This window comes from Coloeus monedula, assembly GCF_965178545.1.
Source record: "Coloeus monedula genome assembly, chromosome: 3".
Lineage (NCBI taxonomy): Eukaryota > Metazoa > Chordata > Aves > Passeriformes > Corvidae > Coloeus > Coloeus monedula.
In genome coordinates this window covers 42,161,760-42,185,071 of record NC_138783.1, presented here as the reverse complement: position 1 = coordinate 42,185,071, position 23,312 = coordinate 42,161,760, and the positions used below count along the sequence as shown (strand labels likewise).

General features: G+C 40.2%; 1 protein-coding gene across 4 annotated transcripts in view; it reads left to right on the top strand.

Annotated features, from left to right (window-relative positions):
• PDGFD (platelet derived growth factor D) overlaps positions 1-23,312 on the top strand; it is a 144,183-nt gene that overhangs the window by 93,952 nt on the left and 26,919 nt on the right. For all 4 annotated transcript variants that reach the window (XM_082277510.1, XM_082277508.1, XM_082277509.1 and 1 more), the window contains 2 exons: positions 16,937-16,996; positions 22,266-22,467. In XM_082277510.1, the coding sequence (XP_082133636.1) occupies positions 16,937-16,996; positions 22,266-22,467 (262 nt within the window). The remainder of the gene's footprint in view (positions 1-16,936; positions 16,997-22,265; positions 22,468-23,312) is intronic.

Below are 23,312 nucleotides of genomic sequence, written 5' to 3'. Positions count from 1 at the left end.
GATCTTGCCACTGTACTTGACTAAGTGAGGGCATGTATGAAGATTCATGATGAATTGTCTGTCTCGTTAGCTTTCGTGCTGTTGTGGTTTAAGCCCAGATTGAAATTAAGTGCCACACAGCTGCTCACTCACCCGCCTCCTCTCTCCACCCTGCTACCCTGGTGGAATGGGGAGGAGGATCGAAGTAAAACTTGTATGTTGAGATAGGAACAGTTTAATAATTGAAAATAAAGTAAAATACAATAATAATGATGATAACAAAAAGGAAACAAAAAGTGTGGTCTGTTCAGGTCACCTGTCCCATCTCCATTCCAGTTTCTTTTGCATGCCTCCTCACTGGCAGAGCATGAGACTAGGAGGGAAAAAAGAGTTCTTGACTTAGGATAAACATGACTTAGCGAAAACCTTAATCGGTGTGTTATTAACACCATTCTCTTTCTGAATCCAAAACTCAGCACTGTAACAGCTACTGAGAAGAAATTAACTGTACCCTAGCTGAAACCAGGACACATGCCCATGTTGCTTCCTGGTTCATAGTCATGTTTTAGTCATAATAGATCTGGATACATAAAAAAGTTCTATATGAAAGCTAATTTTTTTCCCCGTTCTTCATATGTCAGTTACAGTCAAGCAATCTTTGTTAAACAAAAATACAGATTACACAACAAATAGTGTTCCAGTGAGCCAGAGTTCACAATACTGGTGTATGGCAAAATTGTTCTATTGGACAAGTAAGAAATTAAACCCATTTCCAAACTTGGGAAAATCTTACCTAGTTGTTTTAATTAGGGAAACAAATCAATGATTCCTAACGGTCTGGAAGTCTTGAGAATGAATTGTGGTTAGAAAATGGATGAAAGGTATTCAAGGTATTTTGTATTAAAACTACTCTGGGCAAATCAGTCAGTTTTAAAAAAAAATTTGATACTTAAGACTTTTTTTAGAGCTTTTCAGTGTTAAAACCCATAATTCTACTTACCAGGTGTGTTGGACAGCTTTCTCATGGTATCTATAAAGAAATATTTTAATTAACATTAAATATGCGTCGGTAGCAGAAAGTTAGGATGGATCCAACCACCAAAAATCATAATGCATGAAATAGAAGTGTACATTTTATGTGCCATAATGAGCATAACCTGGGAGAGGGAAAAGGCCACCCTGTTCCCTGACTTTGCTTCCCATGTCTGTGCAAACAAACAGAAAATACAAGTAGCTTGAACCTGGTGTTTTGACACCATACAAGAGACACCAGTCACAGCTTTAATGCAGTTCCTCTTAGAAGACAGAGACCTCATAGCTAATTTGTCTGCTTGGAATTGACCATTAGGAAGACACCAGAAGGAGAGATGGCAAATGCAGTAGCAAACTGAGCCTGCCATAAACACCCAAACAGTGCTGCTGATAGACGTGTGATCCTCTCTTGCATCTGCACTAAAGAGGAGGGTTAAATCCAACCATTCTCCCATAAGTTAACCCTCAACAACACATCAGTATGCATGAACATGAGGTGAGTTTACACTGTCAAACTTTTTTAACAGCGCTCATTAACCTGTAGATTACATTAGCTGTTTGTTTGAAAAGTGAGACTGTTTTAGGCTGTTGACTTGAGGATATAATGCTGTCTCTGTAAATCCATATTCTGTCCTTTACTTCCACTTCAGCAACAGTTGAAGAATGTTAATATGTGAAATGATCATAATATATGAAGAACTTATTTTGGTTTGATAAATTTGGAAGGTGTTTTCTAAAAATTTAGTTAAAATGTCAAGATTTGTTCGGAGAAGAGAGATGCCATGCTTGATTCTGTAAAAAGTTTAATTGAGCACATTGTATTGCAATGCTGCAAAGAGGTGTTAATTAACTCCTCCTGGTTAATGTGGCAGGACTAATCTGACCTACTACTGTGGCCACAAGGGAGGCGCAAATGAATGGCCTGTTCTTCCCAGGCGCTGTTGCTGTTGAGCAGCCTCTGCTCTAGATTTTGTACAAAAGATGAAGGTGCACAGCTTAATTTAAGTGTACCAACTGCGTTGGAGAAGAGTAGGAAGTCAGTCTGCTTCCTCTGGAAGTCTGTCAGAAGAAAATACCAAAAGTGGTATGGTGCATTGAAACATGCTAGACCTCCAACCTGCACTGAGGAACTTGTGAAAACCCATCACAGCAGGTGTTGGTTGCAAGTTGTCTGTTAAATCAAAACAAGGATTGCGTGTCTTCACAGCCTTGTGTGTAGAGAGGGTCTCCAAGGCACAACTTCATGTTCTGTACTCCTCCAATGCTATTTATTTGACTGTGTGTCAGCACCTTGCAAAGCCTGGCAGCACAATCCTGCTCTTGTACTGTTCCAGCCAAGTTTGGGTTGCAGGGTTTGTTTCAACCTTAGCGCTGTTCAATGTGTTTTTGTCATTCTTGGCAAGGAATGCAATTGCATTTTCAATGCATTGTGTGTAATGGGTGTTTAATTGCTTACATAATAAATCTTTGCCTTGTTTGTTGCAACAGCTGTAACTGCTGTAAACTGCTTACATGTCTGGATCAGATGATACTGATTGTTTTAAGATTACTGAATCTAAATTTAGGCGCTTTTTTTCCCCTGGTAAAGTCTGATGCAGACAAACCTAGAATTCTGATGGGAGGTCATGCAGTCAATTTTCCTTCAGGAGAGGAATTTTCTGTATTGTAAATTCATTGCATGATCTCTAGTATAATTTTTAAATATAACAAGTGCATACAGAACATTTAACCATGGACTAATAAATCACTGTTGCAAAGACATTTTTTCTTTCATAATAAGTTTTAATTTCCCTTTTTTTTTTAATGCCATACCATTGCCTGCAATTATATTCCTTCCTGATTTATGATAAAGTCTGTTCTTTTTTTGTGGGTGTATATCTCCTTCAGATATTTGCAGTGTACTTTCACACTTCTTTGCTTTTTGCTTAGTCAAGCACTGATCTCCATATTTAGCTTTTAATCTTACCCAAAAATTCAGGCTATTCAATCCCCTCAGAGTTTTTGATGTTCTTTTCAAAACTGCCCTGTATTTTCCTAACTTTTTACAATGCCTCTGTGGTAGTGAATGGAACTAAGTCTGGCAGTTCAGGCATCACCAGGGCTGTTTTATGGGTGGTGGTGTTGCCAAAAATCACTTTGGCATCAGTGTCACCTGCCAGGGTAACCTGCTTAGGCAGGTCTGTATGACAGTTGCCAGCCTGGCTGCCCTAACACTGGGAATGTGTCTTTCAATGGATTTTCTTTGTCAGCTCAGTCCATCTTTGGGCTCCCAGGTTTCCTAGACTCCTCCTTCTATCCAGCATGTAATTCAAAAACACGTTAGGTTGCTTCTTTCCACAGCAAACTTTCTTTGTGCTGGGTTATGATAATATTAGTGATTTTTGCATGTCCTCAGTGAAGATGCTTGGGCCTGCAGTTGCATTGTCCATGGGTTTGGATGCAGCATTGTGACCTCAGGGAGGGTGCTGGCTTCCAGGCCAGGCTCCACCACTGCTTGCCCTGACACCTTCTTATAGCCTGAGACCTTGCCACCTCAAAGACAGGCACAATTGTAAAATGCCATGAGATTAAGTTCTAAAAGACAGTACAGAAGCAGATGGTGGTGTTCCAGCTTCCAGTCTGGGACACTGTGCCAGCAGGGTGGGCTGTGTGGCTAAACCAAGAGTGAACAAAGGGGTTTGTCTGCTGTGCTGTTTTATTTGGATGCTCACTTTTCTTGTGCCTGCCAGATTTACCTGAGATCCTCTTTAATGTAAGAAATTGCATGTCTACAAAATGGAGAACAACAATCCCAGATTCCAAACCAAGACGGTGAAAGAACAAAAATCAGCTTCAGACCACACTGAGCCACTGGTCTGGTGGGTGTGAGAAAGCTTGTCACTATTCTCATCCCTCTCCTCCTTCTTAGGTGGCATGATGACTGGAGCTCATGGGATCTCTGCACTTCCTTTTAACAATTCTTAGTTTTATTCTGACTCTGTAGCCCCAGGCACAGGTCATCCTTCCTCCCTGCTGGGGAAGCTGGTTTGCTCACAGGCTGCTGCTGTTGTTTGCTCAGCACAGGGGTTCTGACTTCAATAACCTTCACACTCTACACACATTTCCAAAGACAGTCACGGTGCTGTGTAAATCATACTCGTGTTTTCTATGCATACACCTTTATTAAATTTAGAACCTTCTGTTTTGCTCTGAGCACTTGATAAAGTCCATGCATGTCTTCATAATAAAGTGGGTGACAGACATGGCAGAGTGGTTTTGGTCTTTCCTTACTCATATATATTCACACACACATCTTTTATTAGTTGCAGTTTTTATTTTTAGTTATTATTTTTTACTTATATTTTATTTATAATTTAATATTATTATATTTAGTTATTATTTTTAGACCTGATAGGATAAATCTTACTTGTAAATTCCTGGCTAAATGACACTGTTACATAAAATAACCGCCTGCATGGTGCTGAGCTTTGTGCTACTGAACTGAGCACCTCCTCCAGCCCAGGGTCAGATTTTGCAACTCATCTGTAGCAATGAAAGCAAAAAATAGTTTTTAGGTTCCTGGAATTAGTGTATCTTCCTGTTAGATCATTTTCGGCAGAATCAAATAACATCCAATTTTTCTGTGACCCGTAACTATCACAGGGGGTCCGATGCTGGTCAGCACCGATGTGCCGCGACCTTCCTAGACAGAGCATCCTGCAAAGAACAACTCTTCCCGGGGCGGTGGCAGGCCTCCCTGGGCAGCAGGGGATTCCAGCAAGTGTAGCAACTTCTCTACTACAAGTGATATCAGCTCTTTCTGAAATCACCCAAGGCAAACTCGGGGACAGAGAGGCAGGAGCCCCATTTGGCAATTTCACGGACGTGGCTTTTATTGCCCAGCAGCCCCTGTAAAGGGAAGGCCAGGGACAAAGACTCCCTCCTGAGGGGCAGAAACAGGGGCTTTTTCTGGGAAAGGCAGGGGGTGGAGTAGAAACCAATGAGCCCGCCGGGTATTAGCATAGAGAAACAAGGCATGCTGGGGGTGGTTCACTTTGTCACCATGACCCAGAGGAAGGTTGCTTATCTCTGGGGAGAGTCTGTTTGCGCTCAGGTCTCTCTTCTCCTCGGGAGTGCAGAGGGCTCTTGTGCCAAGGGCTCACAGCCCTCCACACATAACAACAGGAGTTTTTTTAATTTTAATAGTTCTTGTTTGGGAATATAGTTTAATTGTACAAAATGGTGTTTTGTGGCAGATAAAGCTTATTTTCCAGGTCCCTTTCTTAACCTGAAGGAGCCTTTTTTTTTAATAATGCTTCTGATCTTGGCAGCTATAAAAATGCTTCCTTTTAATCAATATTTGTGTCTTAATGTATTTCGTAGGTCATATTTTGTAAAAAACAATATTGAAACTCTTCCTCGGACTATAGGAATTAGGCACCACGTTGTCTCATTATGTGTTCCTGATTCTAGGCACCATTGTTGTCCAGCCATGAATCATATAAATGAAGCCTAAATGCAAGCTCTTCCAGGATCAGACCCTCTGATAAGGATGTCTGTGTATCCAGAATTGTCAGTAGTGACTTTTCAACAGGATGGATATGAGCCAAGGCGTAGGCACAAGGTTATTTGCACGATTCACATTTTTAGCATGGCTAGTTTGGAGCCAGCACAGGCCTCGGGCTGTTTCCAGTGTGCAGTTTGTTGTGGCCATTCTGTTTTGCAGGGTAATAGTTGTGTCTGAAGGCATGAATCATGCTGTATCTGATCACTCTCTACCTCATTATACCACTTAATTTAGATGTAGCTCAAAAGTTCTTACATGGAGGTTGTCTTTTCTTTCATTTTCTCATCTCTCCTCACAACACTGTGAGTGACAGAGATAATGGCATTTGTGAGCCCTGGGATTCATTGTTTGCAGGCTTATGGGTAAGTTTGAAAAAGAATTTTATCTTTGAGGAAAGAAAAATGAAAATAACAGAAAAACCCTGAAACTTGAGAAAACAGCTTAGAAAGTATGAGGCTAATTTTTCCACTGCTGTAGGGCAGCATAAAATAAACCACCTTGGGACCGCAAAAATTTATCTCACACCAAGGTCTGGCCAATAAACTTGAAACCAAAAAAAAAATTCTTGAAAGAACCTGGGCACCATGAGGACAAGTAGTCTGACTGCTCTGTGTGGTTTGTGTTGAATGCTGAAGAAGCTGCTAGTGATGGAAATAAGCTGCTGAAAACTTTGCTTTCTCTACACGTAAAGAGAAATTGGGAATGCTGTGTAGGTATGGGAAGCTAAACCAAACACAAAGCAATTGCTGTTTTTTACAGATGAGCTGAAACTTTTGTGCCTGACTGGAAATGAGATCCTATTTCAGAATGTGCATTGTATTTACATGTGTGTATTAGCTCTGAGCTGCCTGTCTTCTCAGCAGGCGTGGTGTACACAAAGTCTTGTGTGCTTATCTTACGCTGATGGTTAGGAAAGAACCTGGATGTATCAGTCATGTTCTTATTCAGGCCTTCCACCTCTTTTTGCATATGCATGAGTTTATACAGAAAAATTGGCATTATTAAGCTCTGAAGAGAGAGCAAAAAAACCAACCCAGAGGAGATAATGTAAGGCAGCGGAAAATAGGACACTCTACTCTCTATACACATAATTTATCTCCATCAGAAATATGTGAAAGTAAACACTGTTTTCCCACCTTAGCAGCAACTTTGTCTACTGACAGTGCTAGCTCAGTGCTGGTTCAGGTACATTTCCAGGTGCATTAAGGGATAGATTAAAAGCAGAGACAACAAGCTTGTAATATCACCTGCTGAAATCTGGAGTCTTACATGGGTGCTGGCCTACTGCTGGTGCAGTGGCTGCCCAGGACGGCTGGTATTCCTGGACAGGGATGAACAGGGTGGCCAGGAGGGCTGTACTAAAAACCAGCAGTGGGAACTAAACACAGCAGTGCGTTTGGTACTTTAAAAATGCTGTCTGGTGTTCAGGAAAGACTCAGAGTTTTTGAACCACAGAACAAAGTGTCTCTGCCAGAGTGTGTGAGAGCAGTCTCCCTGTGTTTTCTCCTCATAAGCCTGCATTGCTGATGGAGGTGGGCTGCCAAAAAATCTGGCCTGCGCAGACCAGCATTGCAAGGCCAGGATGGCAGGAGTTTGGTGTCAGCTTGGTGTCTCCATAGATGGGGTATGTACCTACTTCCTGCAATTTTATCAATACTGATACCACACCCACATAGGTTAAACCTGGCTTTGCCTGTTACCTGGAGAATACCATCATCAGTTTCCAGAAGAGCTGCTTGCACACACAAACGTCACGTTTTTTCTGACCATAACCCTGTTCTGCATTCGTGGGAAGGTAGTGAAGACATGCAAATGCTCACACAAGCCTGCCAGTGAGGAGAGGCCCCACCTGTGCCTGTGGCCCCCTGGGAGGTGGTAATTTGTGGTCATGTGGCATCCTCTTGGTGATTTGTGGTAGTGGGTGTCCCCTTGGTATGGGGAGAGCATCTCCTTGTGCCCTGGGGAAGATCTGTTTGTGCAGGTGTAAGTCACCCTCCATGCTGTGCCACTGTGTCACATTTCAGAATAATTTCTTGGGGTTTTATCTTTGTTCCATAATGGCTCTTGGTACCAGTTCCTTTCTGAGTCCATGTGTGCCATCAGATGGAGTTTATGGCTTGTACCTTTTTCTCCACTTACATTCTTTTAAGTGAAAGCTTGTTTTTCTTACCTGCCACTGCTTCTGACCTCTGGTAGTCCTACCATATTTCTTTGTATTAAATGATGTTTACAACTTCTTTTTATTTTTTTTCCAGCTTCAATTCTCTGTGACATTTTCCAGGTCATTAGTATAAAACTGAATTAAACTGCTTGTCTTGATTTTCACTGCTTGAAAATATTTAGCCTATTATAATTCTACAGCCATCCTTAGTCTATTTGGTTATGCTTGTATTTAGTCAGAATTCAAATAAAGTATGTCATGCACTAATCGTGGCCCAGTACACACCTTTCTGGTCCTGAGATTATGGCCTCAGTTTGGTGTTTAGAAGGATTTTCAAGGCCATTTTTTGGTAAGCTGATCCCAAAACTGATAACATGGTTTAGTTAGATTGTTTACAGAAAGGTGGCAAATGTGTTTTTTACCTGGTCTTTATTCATGGTGTCACTTACAATTGGTGTTTGTAAAATAATGCATAAGAGAAATGAGAAGCATAACTGCTCCTAAGGTACTTGTATTTAGCTTTAACAGCAGTGGTGTTTCTGAGGAGTAGATCTGGGTCTGGAAGTTCAGTTGGAATACTTTGGTTTTTTCCTTAATTTAGCTGTTCGATGAAATTCAAGTTAAACTATATCCCCAATAAGCAGTATCCTGTGCTGTGTGCAGTAAATCGACTGCTTTTGATCACATCAAAAACCTGGAAAAGCGAAGAGAAAATGGTTCTTTTATTCTTCAAAGATTAGATATCCTTGCTATTTTTATGATTATTGAACATCTTAGAAAGCTTGGATAGCAGTCCTTTTTTGTTGTCCTAGAAAATGCAATGCCTTCCAGTCAAAGCAGGAGGGTGAACAAATTGCTTTGTTTTGCATTATCTGTGAAACACAACACATGCTCCTGCTGCATGCTTACTGCAGAATTAAACAGCACCCTCTGTCAGAGAGCTCAAAAACAAATGGATCCTTCACAAAAAATCAATTGGCTGGGATTGCTGCTAGGGTAGCTAATATCCCTTACCAGTACCCTTCTACATTGTGTCCTCAGCTTTAGAATTAAATTTGCTTAGCTGCATTAGAGTTTTTCGTTATTACTATTATTGCTTCCATGTTTCTCCCAAATCACATCTGAAAATCTAAATGTGCATGTCGGAGCACTTAGCAGATTCTCCTGGTAGAACAATGGAAAACTTGGAATATGAAATTAAATTACACTGTATTTGTTAATATTTTTTTTCTCTGATTATGGACCGTGTTTAAATCTATAAAGTATGTGTAGAACTCAAGTGGAAAGAAGTCAGAAAATTAATACCTTGTTCCTAGGAGGTTTTCTCTCAATAATATTTTTCCTTCTATCCCTAGTACTGGGGCCTTTCAGTACATTCCCATTTGGTATGAGTCACACCAAGAAGGAGGACCTGAAATAACCAGCTGTCACTGCCTTCTGTTAACTCTGAAAGAGTTTTTTGCCCACCTGGACACTGCCGGGCAAGTGAAGTATCAGCTTCTTCAGTTTTGCTCAGGGCAGAGTCACCTATTACCAGGGAGGCTGCTTCCAAAACCCTGCCAGTCAGCATGGCAGAAGTTCACCAAAGTCCTCACAAGGGCACTAGACACTGACCTGACAGCAAGTTTTTGGCCCATGGGATCACTCTTCCCAAGCTCTTTTCCACCTGACAGCCCTGGACACCACTTTGATGTGCAGCATCACCCTGATCAGGACCCCTCTGGATGTTTGTTCCCCGCTGCCCTGGCAGAGCCAGCATGGGGTATCACAGGGGGACCAGAAAGCCCTGCAAAAGGGGATGCCACGATGGCCCAGATGTGCTTAGACATGGACCCAAGGTGAGCAAGGAGCCCAGTTGTCTTCAGAACTCTCCACTGTTGCTGCCAAAGGATGGGCACTGCAGACCGTAAGGCACGAAGAGTCACTTCTGAAAGCAGGTCTCCTTTATACGCAACAGGAGTAGAAAGGGAATAGGGAGCAGATGCAGTGAAAGCTTAACGCACCTGGATTGCATCCCTGGATTGCAGTAAGGTGAGCCAGGGCTCACGTGGAGACGGTGAATGCAGTGGCAGCCTAAAGCATCAATGACAGGAGAGTGGCCAGGGCACCTTCACACTTGTAAGTCTGACCTAGAACGCTTACAGGGCACTTGTCAGTAAAAAAAGTGGTTAAGGATGCAGGAAACCAGAAAAAAACTCCACATCTCTTTATCAAAGAAACTCTTTCCAGACTGAAGGATAGCCTGGAATGGAAGGAAATGCTGTCCAGCAAGTATAGTTGCACTTCAGAGGAACATCTCACCCAGTGTCATGCAGGAAACAGTCCCTTGTGCTGGAGAGGATGGCATGAGGCAGTCAAAGGGAAGGCAGTGTCTTGTAACACAGAAGGGAGTATCCAGCCAGGGACAGCTCGCTAATGGGAGTTTCTAAAAGATTGGTCTTATGGTCAGTTTTATTTCTGGGATGTTTTAGGGACCAAAGTACAACCTGCAGAGTAGCATTTTAATGGCATTTACAGCACACACAGTGCTGAAGTGCATTGCTCGTGAATGGGAAAATCAGAGTATCAGAGAGGCAAGCTGGATGACCTTGAGCAGCACAGAACTGATTTTCAGTGAAATGGAATGGCCCAAAAATGAGCAAAGAGGTCACTCATGTAGAGATTAATAGCAAAAGTATTTGCTGTTAAATGGCATCTCACTGGTTAGTGAAGAGAGGAAAAGAAAATTTCTCAGTGTACTAGGCATATGACCAATGAGGCTGTAGTTGCATCTTTTCTGGAATACTTAGTACAGTTCTGGTCTCCATGGTACAGAGCAACCGCATTTTTCTTGGACTGAGTTCAGGGACAATGGAGGAGAAAGGACATTTCTTACTAAGGGCCAAGACAGCTTGGCTTGCTTAGTGTAATAAAACGGATGGTGAGAGGAGATATAACATCTCTTCAGAATTACTGCAGGAAGCAAACTTGGGAGGGGAAGAAAAGGATAAAGCTGGTACTTACATAAGTGGAATAAAGATAAATTTAGCTTAGAAACAGCCAACCAGTCTGAGCTATTTGGAAGAGACAGCCTGGGAGAGCCTTTCAAGTTTTGTGTCCTGGTGTTTAATTGCAGAATCAAAATTCGCTATTCAGATAAAAATGGCAAAGGAGGAATTGCAGAATATTTACAGTGAATGTTAGTTGATTTGTATTTTGTTTACAATTGCTTAACTGCAGTATGCAGCAGATTAGCTATTAGCAAATCCCTTGTACATGGAGATATGAGGACTCTGTGATAAATGGAAAAAATAAAGGTAATGCACAATTTGCACAGCATGGTAATGAAGTCCTGCACACTTTCTTGTGGGTATGTGTAGCAAACAGGATGTTCATGGGCATAATAGTGCCAGATGACATCTGATTTTTCAAAGGCATAACTATTGTCTCATTTGAACAAGTACTATGTGACCTTTTAGACAGATCATTTAAGTCAGTGTCTTGGACATTCTTCCAGTATGCACCCAGCAATGCCTATTTCCAGAGCTAGGTGAAGGATGAAGAGGAGTATTGATGAAACATAACTGTTATTAAATATATTCTTCTGCTTCATTTTTACTTCAGCTTTTCATAAATAAGTGCAACAAACTGCAGTTAACCTAAGTCATTATTACAGCCTTAAACTTTTAAAATTTTAAGTATCTTATCTTTCCTGTTCATTTATAGCTAGTAAATGTGTCAGAAAAAATCAGGAGGGATTTTATATATCGCCTTGCACTAGTATTAACTTCACTGATAAGGTTGTGGCTACTGATATGTAGTGGCAACTGGGCTTCAGAAACTCAATTTATGTCTTTCTTGGGGTGTAGGAATCACACTACTACATTTGAGATCAGACAGTTTGGTGGCCGGCTGACCTTTTTTACTGACTTTAAAATACTGTTGTCATGGATGGCCTGCCTTTATGGGACTGCATCAAAAAATAGAAAAGACAATTCAGTATGATTACAGTTATTTGTTAATTTCTTAGCTGTTTCAGTAATAGCTGGCATTAGTGGTAAAATTTGCTCGTACTTCCAGTTTGGATATTGCTGCCTCCACATCTCAGCTACCTGAATTCGTTAATGCTTGCACTGCCAAATGAAAGACATTGGTAATAGGCTCTTTTAGCAGAGTATAGATTATTATCTGGAGAGACAAGGTCAAGTCACGTCTAACCTTCTTGAAGGACACTGGCCTCCACTTAATGTTTCATTACAAGGCATCATTCCCAGATTACGAACCATCATTGTTGCACACTTTCCAAATTCAGTAATCTTTATTTTAACGTCTGGTCACCAGAGCTGAACAGAGCAGTGGTTTGACCATTACTGTAAGAAAAATGCAGCCTCTGCTTCCTAGTGAGTAGTCAGCTGTAGGTATCTTTCAGCATCCTTAGTAGAAGCGTTAATAAATACTATTCTGATACCAAATTAAAACCTGGCAATGTGACAAAATGAAAGTATGGTACATGAAAAAGATATTTCAAAGGGTAAATCTATATGCTTATATTTATAGAAATTGGAGTGTACTAAAATGCTACATGAGAAATTAATCAATTAAAGTGTACAACCTTGAGTATGTATCACAGTGTTTTTTTGAATGGAACTGTGATTTTTCTTTTGCCTCTAACTTACATAGCACCATTTCTGTTATACGGCATGTTCTGAGTTTGGAGTTTATTTGCTTGAAATCTGTGTCACTTTGTATAGGAAATGTAATGCCTATAAATTCAATTGTTAGCGAAAATATAGATACTATTGCTTGTGGCAGAAAAAAAAGAAGGAAAGATTTACAGGTTATTATAATTTGTTATTACTATATACAAATACAAGTTTATCTGCTTATCAGCTACCTGTCTGCACATAACTGAATGCAATAGATACATGTTGACCGTTGTTCAACAATGGGTACAATTGAGTTTCTGTTTATTAATCTAAATGTTAGGATAATTTTGTCTCTTTTTTCTTTGAGATCTACCCTAATTTTTTCCTTAGAGACCTTCTTCCATTGTCCTTTGTCCCTAATTCTTACATTCCAGGGAGAGCTTACAACTTCTTTTTGTTTTTGTACTGGACCTCTTTGAACATGCCCCATTTCACCCATGATTTGTTTCTGCAGGATCTACTGTGTGCTTCAGTGGATCTCTTAGTCCCATTCTTCTGTAAATTTCTGGAAAACATTTCTCTTTCGGATCATTTATAGTCTAAATACCACAAATGGGGTGACAACAGGCAGAGCCCAACACTTCAACTTCTCTGCCTTAATTTTTTCTTAGTTTTTTTCATTCTTTCCCTTTCTCAATGCTTACTTTCCCCAAGATCATGCCTGCATTTTGACCCTTTCTCCCTCACTTCTCCTCTGAATAGAAGGGCACAGTAGAGAAGGTGGCTCCTTTAGGACAGGACCTTATTGAACCAGCAGGCCCTAAGCATCAGTCGGGGGTGCTGCCTGGACTCTTCTTAATCGCAACTCTTTTGAGAACCTTTCCCACACACTGAAGTGGAGAGCATCACCTCAGCTTTCATTAGCAATATTTTGTAGTTGTTTTGTCAGATAAACAATTTTTTACCAAATCTAATCCAATCACCCTATAAACCTACAGATTAAGAAAAAGAGTGGAGAGAGAGAAGCTTACAGAGATATGGGGCTTCTTTGCACTGGAGAGAGCTGTCAGTGTCCTGTGCCAGTCCTGTGGTGGTTATTGCCTATCCCAGGCATCCTTCCTCACAGTAGTCATGCGCCAAGATGGCAAAAAACTAACCTACAGTGATAACCTATGTGAAGAAGTAAAGAATCCCAGTGCTTCTTGCTTTTAATTTGAGGACCAGGCAGTAACTCAGCATAGCTGGGAGGACTCGCATGTTTTGCCACGTGGGTGGTACAACAAAGTGAGTCATGACAACATGCTTCTTCTCAAACTGGTGAGCTTCCCAGCCACATCCCAGAGGTTTTCCTGATGCCTCTCTGTTCCTACTGACCCTGCCAAGCCCCATGGCTTCAACACAGCAGAGCCTGTGCTGCTGCAGGTCATGGACCCCCAGGCTGCAAATCATCTTCCTCAGAAACCAGTGCTATCTGGCTATGCAATCCCATGGATCATTAATAGCTGTGATTTTGCATCATGGTCTCCACTTGTGAAAGTCCTGGGTGAAACACGGATTATTCCCTGCAACTCCTTGTCACTTATTGGTGATCAGTGGTGGGAGACAGGCTATAAAGTCAGTCTGCAAAGGAGAGAGTAGCTTTTCTTTGTCTGAAACAGAGCCAAGAACAATATATCAGTGTCCATACATATTTAACTCGGAGGACTGATTCAGGATTTGTCTTGCTGAGGTGTAGTTTTGGAAGTTGATGCTTGGAAGTCATTTTTCTTCACTAAATGTAGCTGCTATCAGAAGGTGATTGGTAGTCCTGTTGTTTTGCCTGTATTTTTGCTGCTTGTAGAACAGTTTATTCAATGCTTTCCTGAAGTCTCTGGTAAAGTTTTTATGTTACCATGACACAAATACAAAAATTGAAACACTGTTGTCAAGGTGATGTAGCCAAATTATTTCCACCTTGTTGTTCAGGATTCAGTTATAAAAGATGTGAAAATTTTGGTGTTTTTTTAAATGTTTTAACTAAAAGTTCTAATATGTTTTTAAGTAATGAAGAAACAACAGCCAAAGAACAGCCAAAGCAATCATAGACAAATTCACATGAACGAGGTAGTATGAACTGAATAGATAGCACTGAAAATAGATTTGTCCTTCAGCCTCTGCTAGGGGCAATGGTGAGAAAGTAGGAGAGGGTTTTGTAATGATGAGAACCACTTTGATACTATTATTTGAAATAGCTGCAAGCAGAAGCCGTAGATAATAATAATTTCCAAACTGTAGAGGTTGAAAGCACCAAGGAGCCAAGAATGACTGCAGCTGCCTTGAGTGGTAGTGGAACAAAGCCATAGAGTTGTGAATAGTTTATGCAGATTGAATATAATCAGAGTCGAAATGTGCAGTCATCAGGTTTGGGATCCAAGAAGCAGGTGGTACACGTGTTTATATCAGGATTTTGGAGGGGTTTCCTGGCATGAACCAACTCAAAGAATCACAGGCTAAAGAAACAGTTTTGATATCCATGTTTAGATAAAACAAGTGGACCATCCCTTTGAACACAAGACTACAGTCTTCTCAAAACATCCAGTGAAGGAAATTGTTTCTGTTTTAAAATAATGCTTTAGAACTCAGTGCTACTTTTTTTCCTGGAAGTGCTAAATAGAAGCTAATGACAGAGAGGAAATTATTTCCAAGTTTTGCAACTGGCAGCCTTTACCAGAGGATTCATGAGCTTTTCAAATACATTTTTATTTAATTTAAATTGTGGCTTGTCAAGAACTGGGCAACCAGATGTGTAGACAGTGTGGCCAAGGTAGGCATATTCAGAATTATATATGACCTGATTATAGCATTTGCAGATTTCTTTACTGTTTTTAAGAAAAAAAAATCTGCATTCAAAATTTCACCAATGTTTTGCTTCTGTATTCTTAGCAGAAAATGATCACATAATTATTAATGTTTTAATTGCCATGCAGCTTCAGTGGTCTCTTAGTGATGGGGTTTCTTAATTTCTGCTAATATTAAATACTGAAGAAGAAGAAACAGTATTGAATAAACAATCTTGTGACTTTTGAGGCATTTAAATATTTTTCTATAGCAAATGAAAAACATTAAAAAGCCAAGTATATTGATTCTGGATCTGAAAGCAGCTCTGTTCCTTCTTGACTAAAGAAAAATTTTATTGGTGAATTAGCAGATTATGAGATCAATTTTCTGTTTTCCATTCCTAAGAAATAATTTAATATATGCATATATGTATGGTCCAATCCAGGATCAAGTCTAGGAAGCATCAGCTGTGCAGTTTCCCTTCCATTTTCTCTTTCCCTTGCCAGCTTAAAAAAAGCTTATCAGGTACTGAGTCACTATGAAATTGTGAGCCAAGGCATTGATCCATCTTCCTTAAACCTTTTCATTATAAATTATATTATTAGAAATGAAAATCTCGGTATGCTGTCACTTCAGTCCACTTTCCTTACCTGCATATTCATTCTGATCATTAGCTATTCACTGCATGTGTGTGTTTAATAACCATTCTGTAATGCTGCCTTTTTTTTTCCATTTTTCACAGTTTAGTTCTTCCAGTTGAAAATGAGTGAAGCTGCCAAAAGATTAAAGAAATGGGTTCTTCTTTATTTAAGTAGTGGTTGTTCATCACTGGTCAGACAAGTGGATTGGGATTTAGGTGACCACATGTCAGCTACAGTTTTGACATCTGTATCTAAGCTCATCCTCCCAAGTTCCCTTTATAGAGATAATGGAGACCAAAAAATGCATTTTTAGGGTGCACTGTCATCTCAAGTTAAGCTTCTAAAACAGATCAGATGATTTGCACCCTGGAAATGCCAGGTTTAGTTGACTGTAAATGGAAACAAGACAAACTAGCTTAAATGTTGGCTTTGTAGATGTCCAAAGATAGATGATATGAATCCCATCCCGGTGCTCAAATTAATAATAAATGCCCAGAGATTCTGTGCAATGACACTGTTAATGGGAATGTACAGTGGCTGTGCTTTTTGATGTGAAGGACACAGTGCAGTGATGATCATGTACTGTTCAGCACAAGCACCAAAAGCAGTACAGTCATGTTAGGACTACTTTTCAAATGGATTAGATTACCCTGCTTTTCACCTTGACTAAGTAGTGCCAAGGAATTAGCATGTTCACATTCTTTCCAACAGATCAGTTTGGCAACTGCATTAATAATCTGACTGTTGAAATACAGAGATGGTGTTTAATATTTATATTGGCAGATGAATGTAGTATCCTTGACCAGATTAGGTCCTGCTATGCAAAGCAGCATATATCAGATTGGTATTATTATTGTTGTTGTTGCTGTTGTTAATAATAACAATAATATTAACAACAATAATAATATTCACCCATTCTTGTTCAAGCAAGCTCACAAGGAGTTTATAAACATTGAAAAGGGAGGAACCTGAATGGGAGTAGCTTTATTTAGGAGTGACTCATGGCAAGGGACTTCTGCCTTAAAAAGGGTTAGAAAAAGTAACAGATGTTGAATGCTGAAACATTTTGTAGAGTCTGTAGTTAATTTAGGATATTGCCATAATGGTGATTTTTCCTGTGTGATTTCCCCCTTAGGATGATTTCCAGCATGCAGCCTCAGAAACCAACTGGGAGTCAGTCACAAGCTCTGTCTCAGTAAGTAATTTCTCACTGTTTTGCCCATGGATGGATTGGTAGGGTGGCTTGAATCCAACTCAATAAAATGGCACTTGCACAGAGAAACCTCTTTCACGTTTGAAAGAGGGTGAATAAAGTGTTTATCCAACTCATACTGGAGTGAAACTATGTTTTTAGGGATAAAAGATTCAGGATATGCCATTAGCTGTTGTAAACACACAAGACAGCCATTGGGAAACATTTCTTGCTTTCAAACTAATCCTGCCAGTATGAAAATACAAGATACAAACTTAAAAATTTTAATCATAGAGTGTCTTTACCTACATGGAAGACTATACATAAAACAGGCTGGCAGGAAAATGTGTCTAGCCTTTCATTGTCAATACTGAGAAATTCTTTTTAAGTGTTTCCAATAAAATATAATATATGAAGTCAGATATAGTTACTCTGTATTCAGCAGTGAATTGCAACTTGGAAGAAAAATTAAGGAAAAAAAAAAAAAGAGTAATCCAGTGTGAAATTTTATTTTTTTCTTCATTACATTTGATTCGTGTCATTGGCAAAAAATGTGTCTTCTCTTTTCATTTCCCAGTGCTGGGGAATGGCATAATAGCATGAGAATTCATAATATGGGCAGTCCTCTTCTGTGTGCTTTGCTGCCTGATCTGCACCGCGTCACAGCTCTTGTTAACTCCTCTTAAAACACATGAGATGGGGATAAGTGCTTAAAGCAGACTTTATACCAGTGTCTGGAGCATTCATGGAAGAGAGCTTAGTGATAGCACCTTTGCTACAGTAGCTACCAGGAGTATCTGGTGAAGGAACGATAAATAAAATATGGGTAAATTCTACTGATCAGGGTTCAATCAAGGCAGCAAGTAGAGAGAAAATTCTGTGCTGCCAAAATTAGAAGGTACTAAGCCAATCACACTTGTGTTTACTCTTGAATTTGCAAATGGCACTTGCCTTTCATGATACAATTCACTGATTGCCTGGAACCAACTGTGCTGAAAGTCTTGAGGAGTGATGTTAGCAGGGCTGAGATCTACTGGATGTGCCAAGCAGGAGATGCTAGAGCAGTTTTACTAAAAGATATGAATTCATTTGTCATTCTAATATGGGCTTGGGAAAAAAAAATCAATGTGACAGAATATTTTGTTTAAAAATATGGTAGGCTGATGTTTGAAAAAGTAAGCCTAGGGCTCCCTCATCAGGTAACTATGTAAATCAGACTAAGCATATGGTAAACGCCATGTTAGTTAACATCCTTAATATCATAAAATGCACAATATACCAAACAATAACCCAGTCTCCTTTTCATATTGAAAAATTAAGTTCATTTTTGCATCCTTTTTTTTTCTGAAAAAATTGTTTTTGATGTGTTCATTACAGCTAAGAAAGTTCAATACAAATATTACAGGTATCAAGCTGATGCCCAAGGTCACATGGGAACCTACAGCTAAACCAGAAGCAGAACCTCTGTTTCATTGGTTTTCCCATGCCATTCCCTATCTAATAAAATATACTTTCTCCAGCACATTGCACATTGCACCCATAAGTCCTTTTTATCCTCAGAGAAAATAAGGTTGGGAGATTGAGCAATTTTTTACAAAGGCACCAAGGAGAATGTCTGAGGACATCCAAGTTCTTCAGGAGAGAAAGATTCAGGGATTCTGTTAAGGTTTTGAGAGGCAGAAGGACAAACTCAGACCTGTCAGTGTTGGACAAGATGACATACAATTCTGCTGATGTTCATGGCAGGTCTAAGTTTCTTCTCTCAAGCCCACAAGTAACCCAAAGACTCATTTTAGGACCTAGACACATTACAACTCTCAGAATTTTAGAGTGAGAAAATTCTTTCTTCCATGTCTAAGGTCATATTACGGAGTTATATTTTGTTTTGGTTTTTTGTTTGGGTTTTTTCTCAGAAAGTTAAAACAAATGCTTCTTTCCTTAACCCATCGTGGCAAACCCAGAAAAAAAAAAAGAAACAAAATCCACTCCTTATAAGGTTAGTTTCCATTATATGTAAAGTAATTTTATGAACAACAAAAAAACTGTGGTGCACATTGAATTGCCTGTCAGGCTCACAATAGAGATAGGAAAGTGAAAATAATGAGCAAACAGAAATTAAGGGCAAGAGCACATACCAAAAAAAGATACCTTTGTGTTCCAGTAATTGAAAAATTTATTCAGTGCTTTCAAGAAATGCAGAGGAGGTACATAATATGGAAAATCTTTGCTCTTCATTACTTCTTACATTTCACTCTTCCTCTTGCTCCCTCTTTGGATGTGATCTCAGAAGTCAGATTACGACGAGCACAAACTCTCCTAAAGCCAGCGCCTCATTCTTGGCAGGACAAAAGAGAGGCAGTTGGGTTGGCGGCTTTAAAGTTGCTTTTGGGCCTGTCACATGATGTTGCTGCCAGGAGGCTATCTGAGCTGTTGAAATAATTCCTCTTGATTTGGCTGTCACTGAGAAAGAGTTAAGCTTTCTTCAGTGTTTGAATGAGGCTGCACAAATCTCTTGAGTAGGAGCTTTAATATGAAAAGAAAATGGGGAATCCCAGCTGCCTGTATGAGTGTGAAATGCCCTGCATATTCACAGCCTGACCTCCACTTCTGTAATGAAATGTACAGTTGAACATATGGAATTAAAAACTCCTGCATTGAGTAAGCCACACACCTGTGGCCTGATTTTTATGCTCCTGTTTTTTCAGCATCCTTGCACTCTCTCCGTCGCTTTTGAAAGGCAGTCAGGGTCTGATCTTTCCCTGCTGATTGCCATCAGCTCCACCAAGCTCTCCTCAGTAATAAAGTAGCATTTGGGTGCCTTTTCCTTTTGTAACCTCTGTGCCTGTGTTAGCACACTGCATGACGCTGGCTGCACCATTGCTTTAGATAGCAATGCTGTGTTCACTTTGCTGGTGTGAGCTCTTCCACTCTTGGGACTTCCATCTCTCTGACAGTCTCTATTCCAAGCCACTTTGAAGTCAGGAGAGAGGCTTTCAGGTATGCCTTCCTTTTTAAGGGGTCATGAATTTTTACAGGGCTCTGCACTGTGTCTTAGCACTGCACTAGAGAGGCACTGCAGTCACAAGCAGGCCCTCTGAAACGTCTTAGGGCTGTTGGTGGTAAGCAGTAAAGCACACCTATGCTTTCTTGACTGCACTATTGTTTGTGTTTGCTGTTTCTTCTCTTTCTGAATTTTAATAATTTGGACTGTCCATATTTTCAGCAAACATATGCAGGAAAATGTCAAGGATTGTTACTTATGTGATATAGCTTACCATTAGAGACAAGTGTTTAATTTTAAAAGATATATATGCTGTAAAACTATTATAGTAGGAATTGAAGGGCACAATCCTGCAAACGAGCGAGTGAATTTACTCACATGAGTTGACCCTCCCATTACGACCCAACTGAGTGAAGTTAATCACAAAGATTAATAGTTTAACATATGCATTTACTTGGGAGATGAGGCAAAACAAATATTTTGGGAAGCCATAAATTTTAATTGGCATATTTCTGCTGCATTACTTCAGAGCTGGGTTTTAATGAAACAATTTAGGTTTCTAGGGGTTTCTCCCCAGTGTTTTAACTTACAAGACCAAACAATTCTTGTGCTATACTATGCCTGTTGTTGGCCAAAATCATGTATTTTGATTGTGGTCCTTCAGAAAGTAAGAGATCTTCATTAATAGCTTTTCTTATACATATTTTACATAGTATTTGCATACTATTCGGCCTTGTGCTTGGACAAGGGAAAAAGTGATATCAAGATAGTGAATATTGTGATTCTAAATAAAGAATCTTAAAAATGTTTCAAGTCCTCTCCAATAAAGCTGAAATTGCTGCAGTCATTCTTTCAAAGTCAAATTGTGCCAGAAGTTCGGTGGGAACAGTCAGACAATGGTATTTTGTCCTCCATTTGGTATTATGATATAATTGTGAGGATATTACTATATTGGTCATCCAAATATTCATTGTTACATTGCTGAGATCATAGAATTATAGAATGGCTTGTGTTAGAAGGTTCCTTAGAGATCACCTAGTTTCAAACCCCCTGTAATGGGCAGGGATGCCTTTCATTAGACCAGGCTGCTCACAGCCCCTTCCAACCTGACCGTGAACACTGTCAGGGATGGGGCATCCACAGCCTTTCTCAGCAACCTGTTCCGGTGTCTCACCACCCTCGCAGTAAAGAATTTCTTCCTCAAATCTAATCCAGACCTACCTTCTTTCATTTTAAATCCATTCCACCCTGTTTTATCACTACATGCCCTTGTAAAAAGTTTCTCTCCATCTTTCTTGTAGGCTCCCTTCAGACACTGGAAGACCACAGGTCACCCTGATGCCTTTTCTTCTCTAGACTGAACAATTCCAATTATCTTAGCCTTTTCTCCAGCCCTCTAATCATCTTGGTGTCCCTCCTCTGGACTCTCTCCAACAGGTCCATGTCCTCACAGTGCAGGGGACCCCAGAGCTGGATGCTCTGATCCCCGTGGGGTCTCACCAGAGCAGAGCAGAGGGGCAGAATCCCCTCCCTTGCCCTACTGCCCACTCTGCTTTGGATGTAGCCCAGGACACCACTGGCTTTCCTGGCTGCAAGCACATTGCCAGCTCATATCCAGCCTCTCACCCACCAGCACCCCCAAGATCCAAATATCATGTTTTTTCTGTTTGCTTAATAGGTTGTATTTTTGGTAAAAGAGGCCAATTCAGTGTCAATTCATCAGTGTTTTGTAATACATTTAATTTTGGGGAATAAAGGGCCATTTTTTCAAGTCTCTAACCATGCCAAATTTGTTGTCCAAATTGACCAGAGAAAGACAGTCCAGTGAACTTCTTGCATTTGTCTTTCTGTGCTGTGGTTTCTGATCTGCCTCTTGTGAAATAACCAACAGAGCTGGCATCTCCATTTCTGTGGCCCTGGCCATCAGAGGGCTTTCAGAAGACATTTGCATTACATCTTTGTATACGTGCAAACCATCATTCCTTTTGAGGAGTGCATGTAAATACTGACAGTCCCCCAGTGGCAATGCTTTTGCTCCCTGCATCTCCTCTGGGATTTGCTTGGGAATTTCTTGGTATCTCTTCTCCTTACAAAAAAAAAAAACAAACCACAAAAAAAGGTAAAAGAAAGTCCTGGCCCAAAGACTTGCAAAGATGGCCTGAAGTAACCATTTCACTCAATAATGAGACAAGTTTCTCAATAACTGTTTTCAGTTGTTTAAAGTGGTGCTGTAATTTATTCCAAGTACACTGAGATGTATGTCACTCTTAGGGGGTATCCTATCCCTCTCCATCAGTGACTGACCCTACGCTCACGGCAGAAGCACTGGATCAGACCATTGCTGCATTTGACACAGTGGAGGATCTGCTCAAACACTTTAACCCAGACTCCTGGCAAGAAGATCTTGAGAATCTTTACACCGACAGTGGGCACCATTATCGAGGCAGGAGCTACCATGACAGGAAGTCCAAAGGTAGGAAAAGACACTATATGCATACTTTGGGGCAAGACCAGGATATTCCTTCAGTCCTCATAGAAAAGTCCGTCAGTCAGGTATTATTACATTCTGGTGCTCATGTTCCTGTTGGAGTCACAGGGCAAGGTACCACCTATAAAAACCATGGATGTGTTGTTTAATCCTTGATCAATTTCTAGGTAGAATCTCACTTGAGAAATCAGACTGAAAACTGCCCTTTTTTAGGATAAATTCACAAGTATAAACACAGGTCCACATGTAAAGACAGATGGTTCTCAGCTTTACCCTCTTAAGCATTGCTTTGTGTGTAAAGCGTGGGGCTCCTAATTACCTGTGTTATCATCCTTCTTTAAATACCCTGTTTAGGGACTGTTCTCTGTTGAGTGAGGAATAATCACTTTTATCACATTGTGCTTAGGGAAGCATCTGGTGCAGACACCTGTATGTACAGCTGGTTTTTTTAGGATGTGAATATCTCACTGTTTTTCATTATGTTGGCAGGGAACATTATTATGGTTTAACATCTTCGTCTGTAATTGAGCAAAGCACACATTTCTGGGTTATGTTTCTTGTTTCCTTCTGTTAGTTCAAATCATCCACCAAATGGTAAAACAAAAGGGCGTTCAGCTGGCAGTACAAAGCCATAATGATAAAGAAACAGAGTTGTGCTCTAGGGTAACCATGCACTGAAGGGTCTGATGAAATTGCCCTTCATGTTCAATATAGATGTAGGAGGTCCGTTAGGATTCTCCAGGATGACAATCGCTGTAATTTTCACAGAAGAGCTGAAGTGAAGAATTTTATTTGATTTCTCTTGTTGTCATCTATTTTCAAGTTGTGTA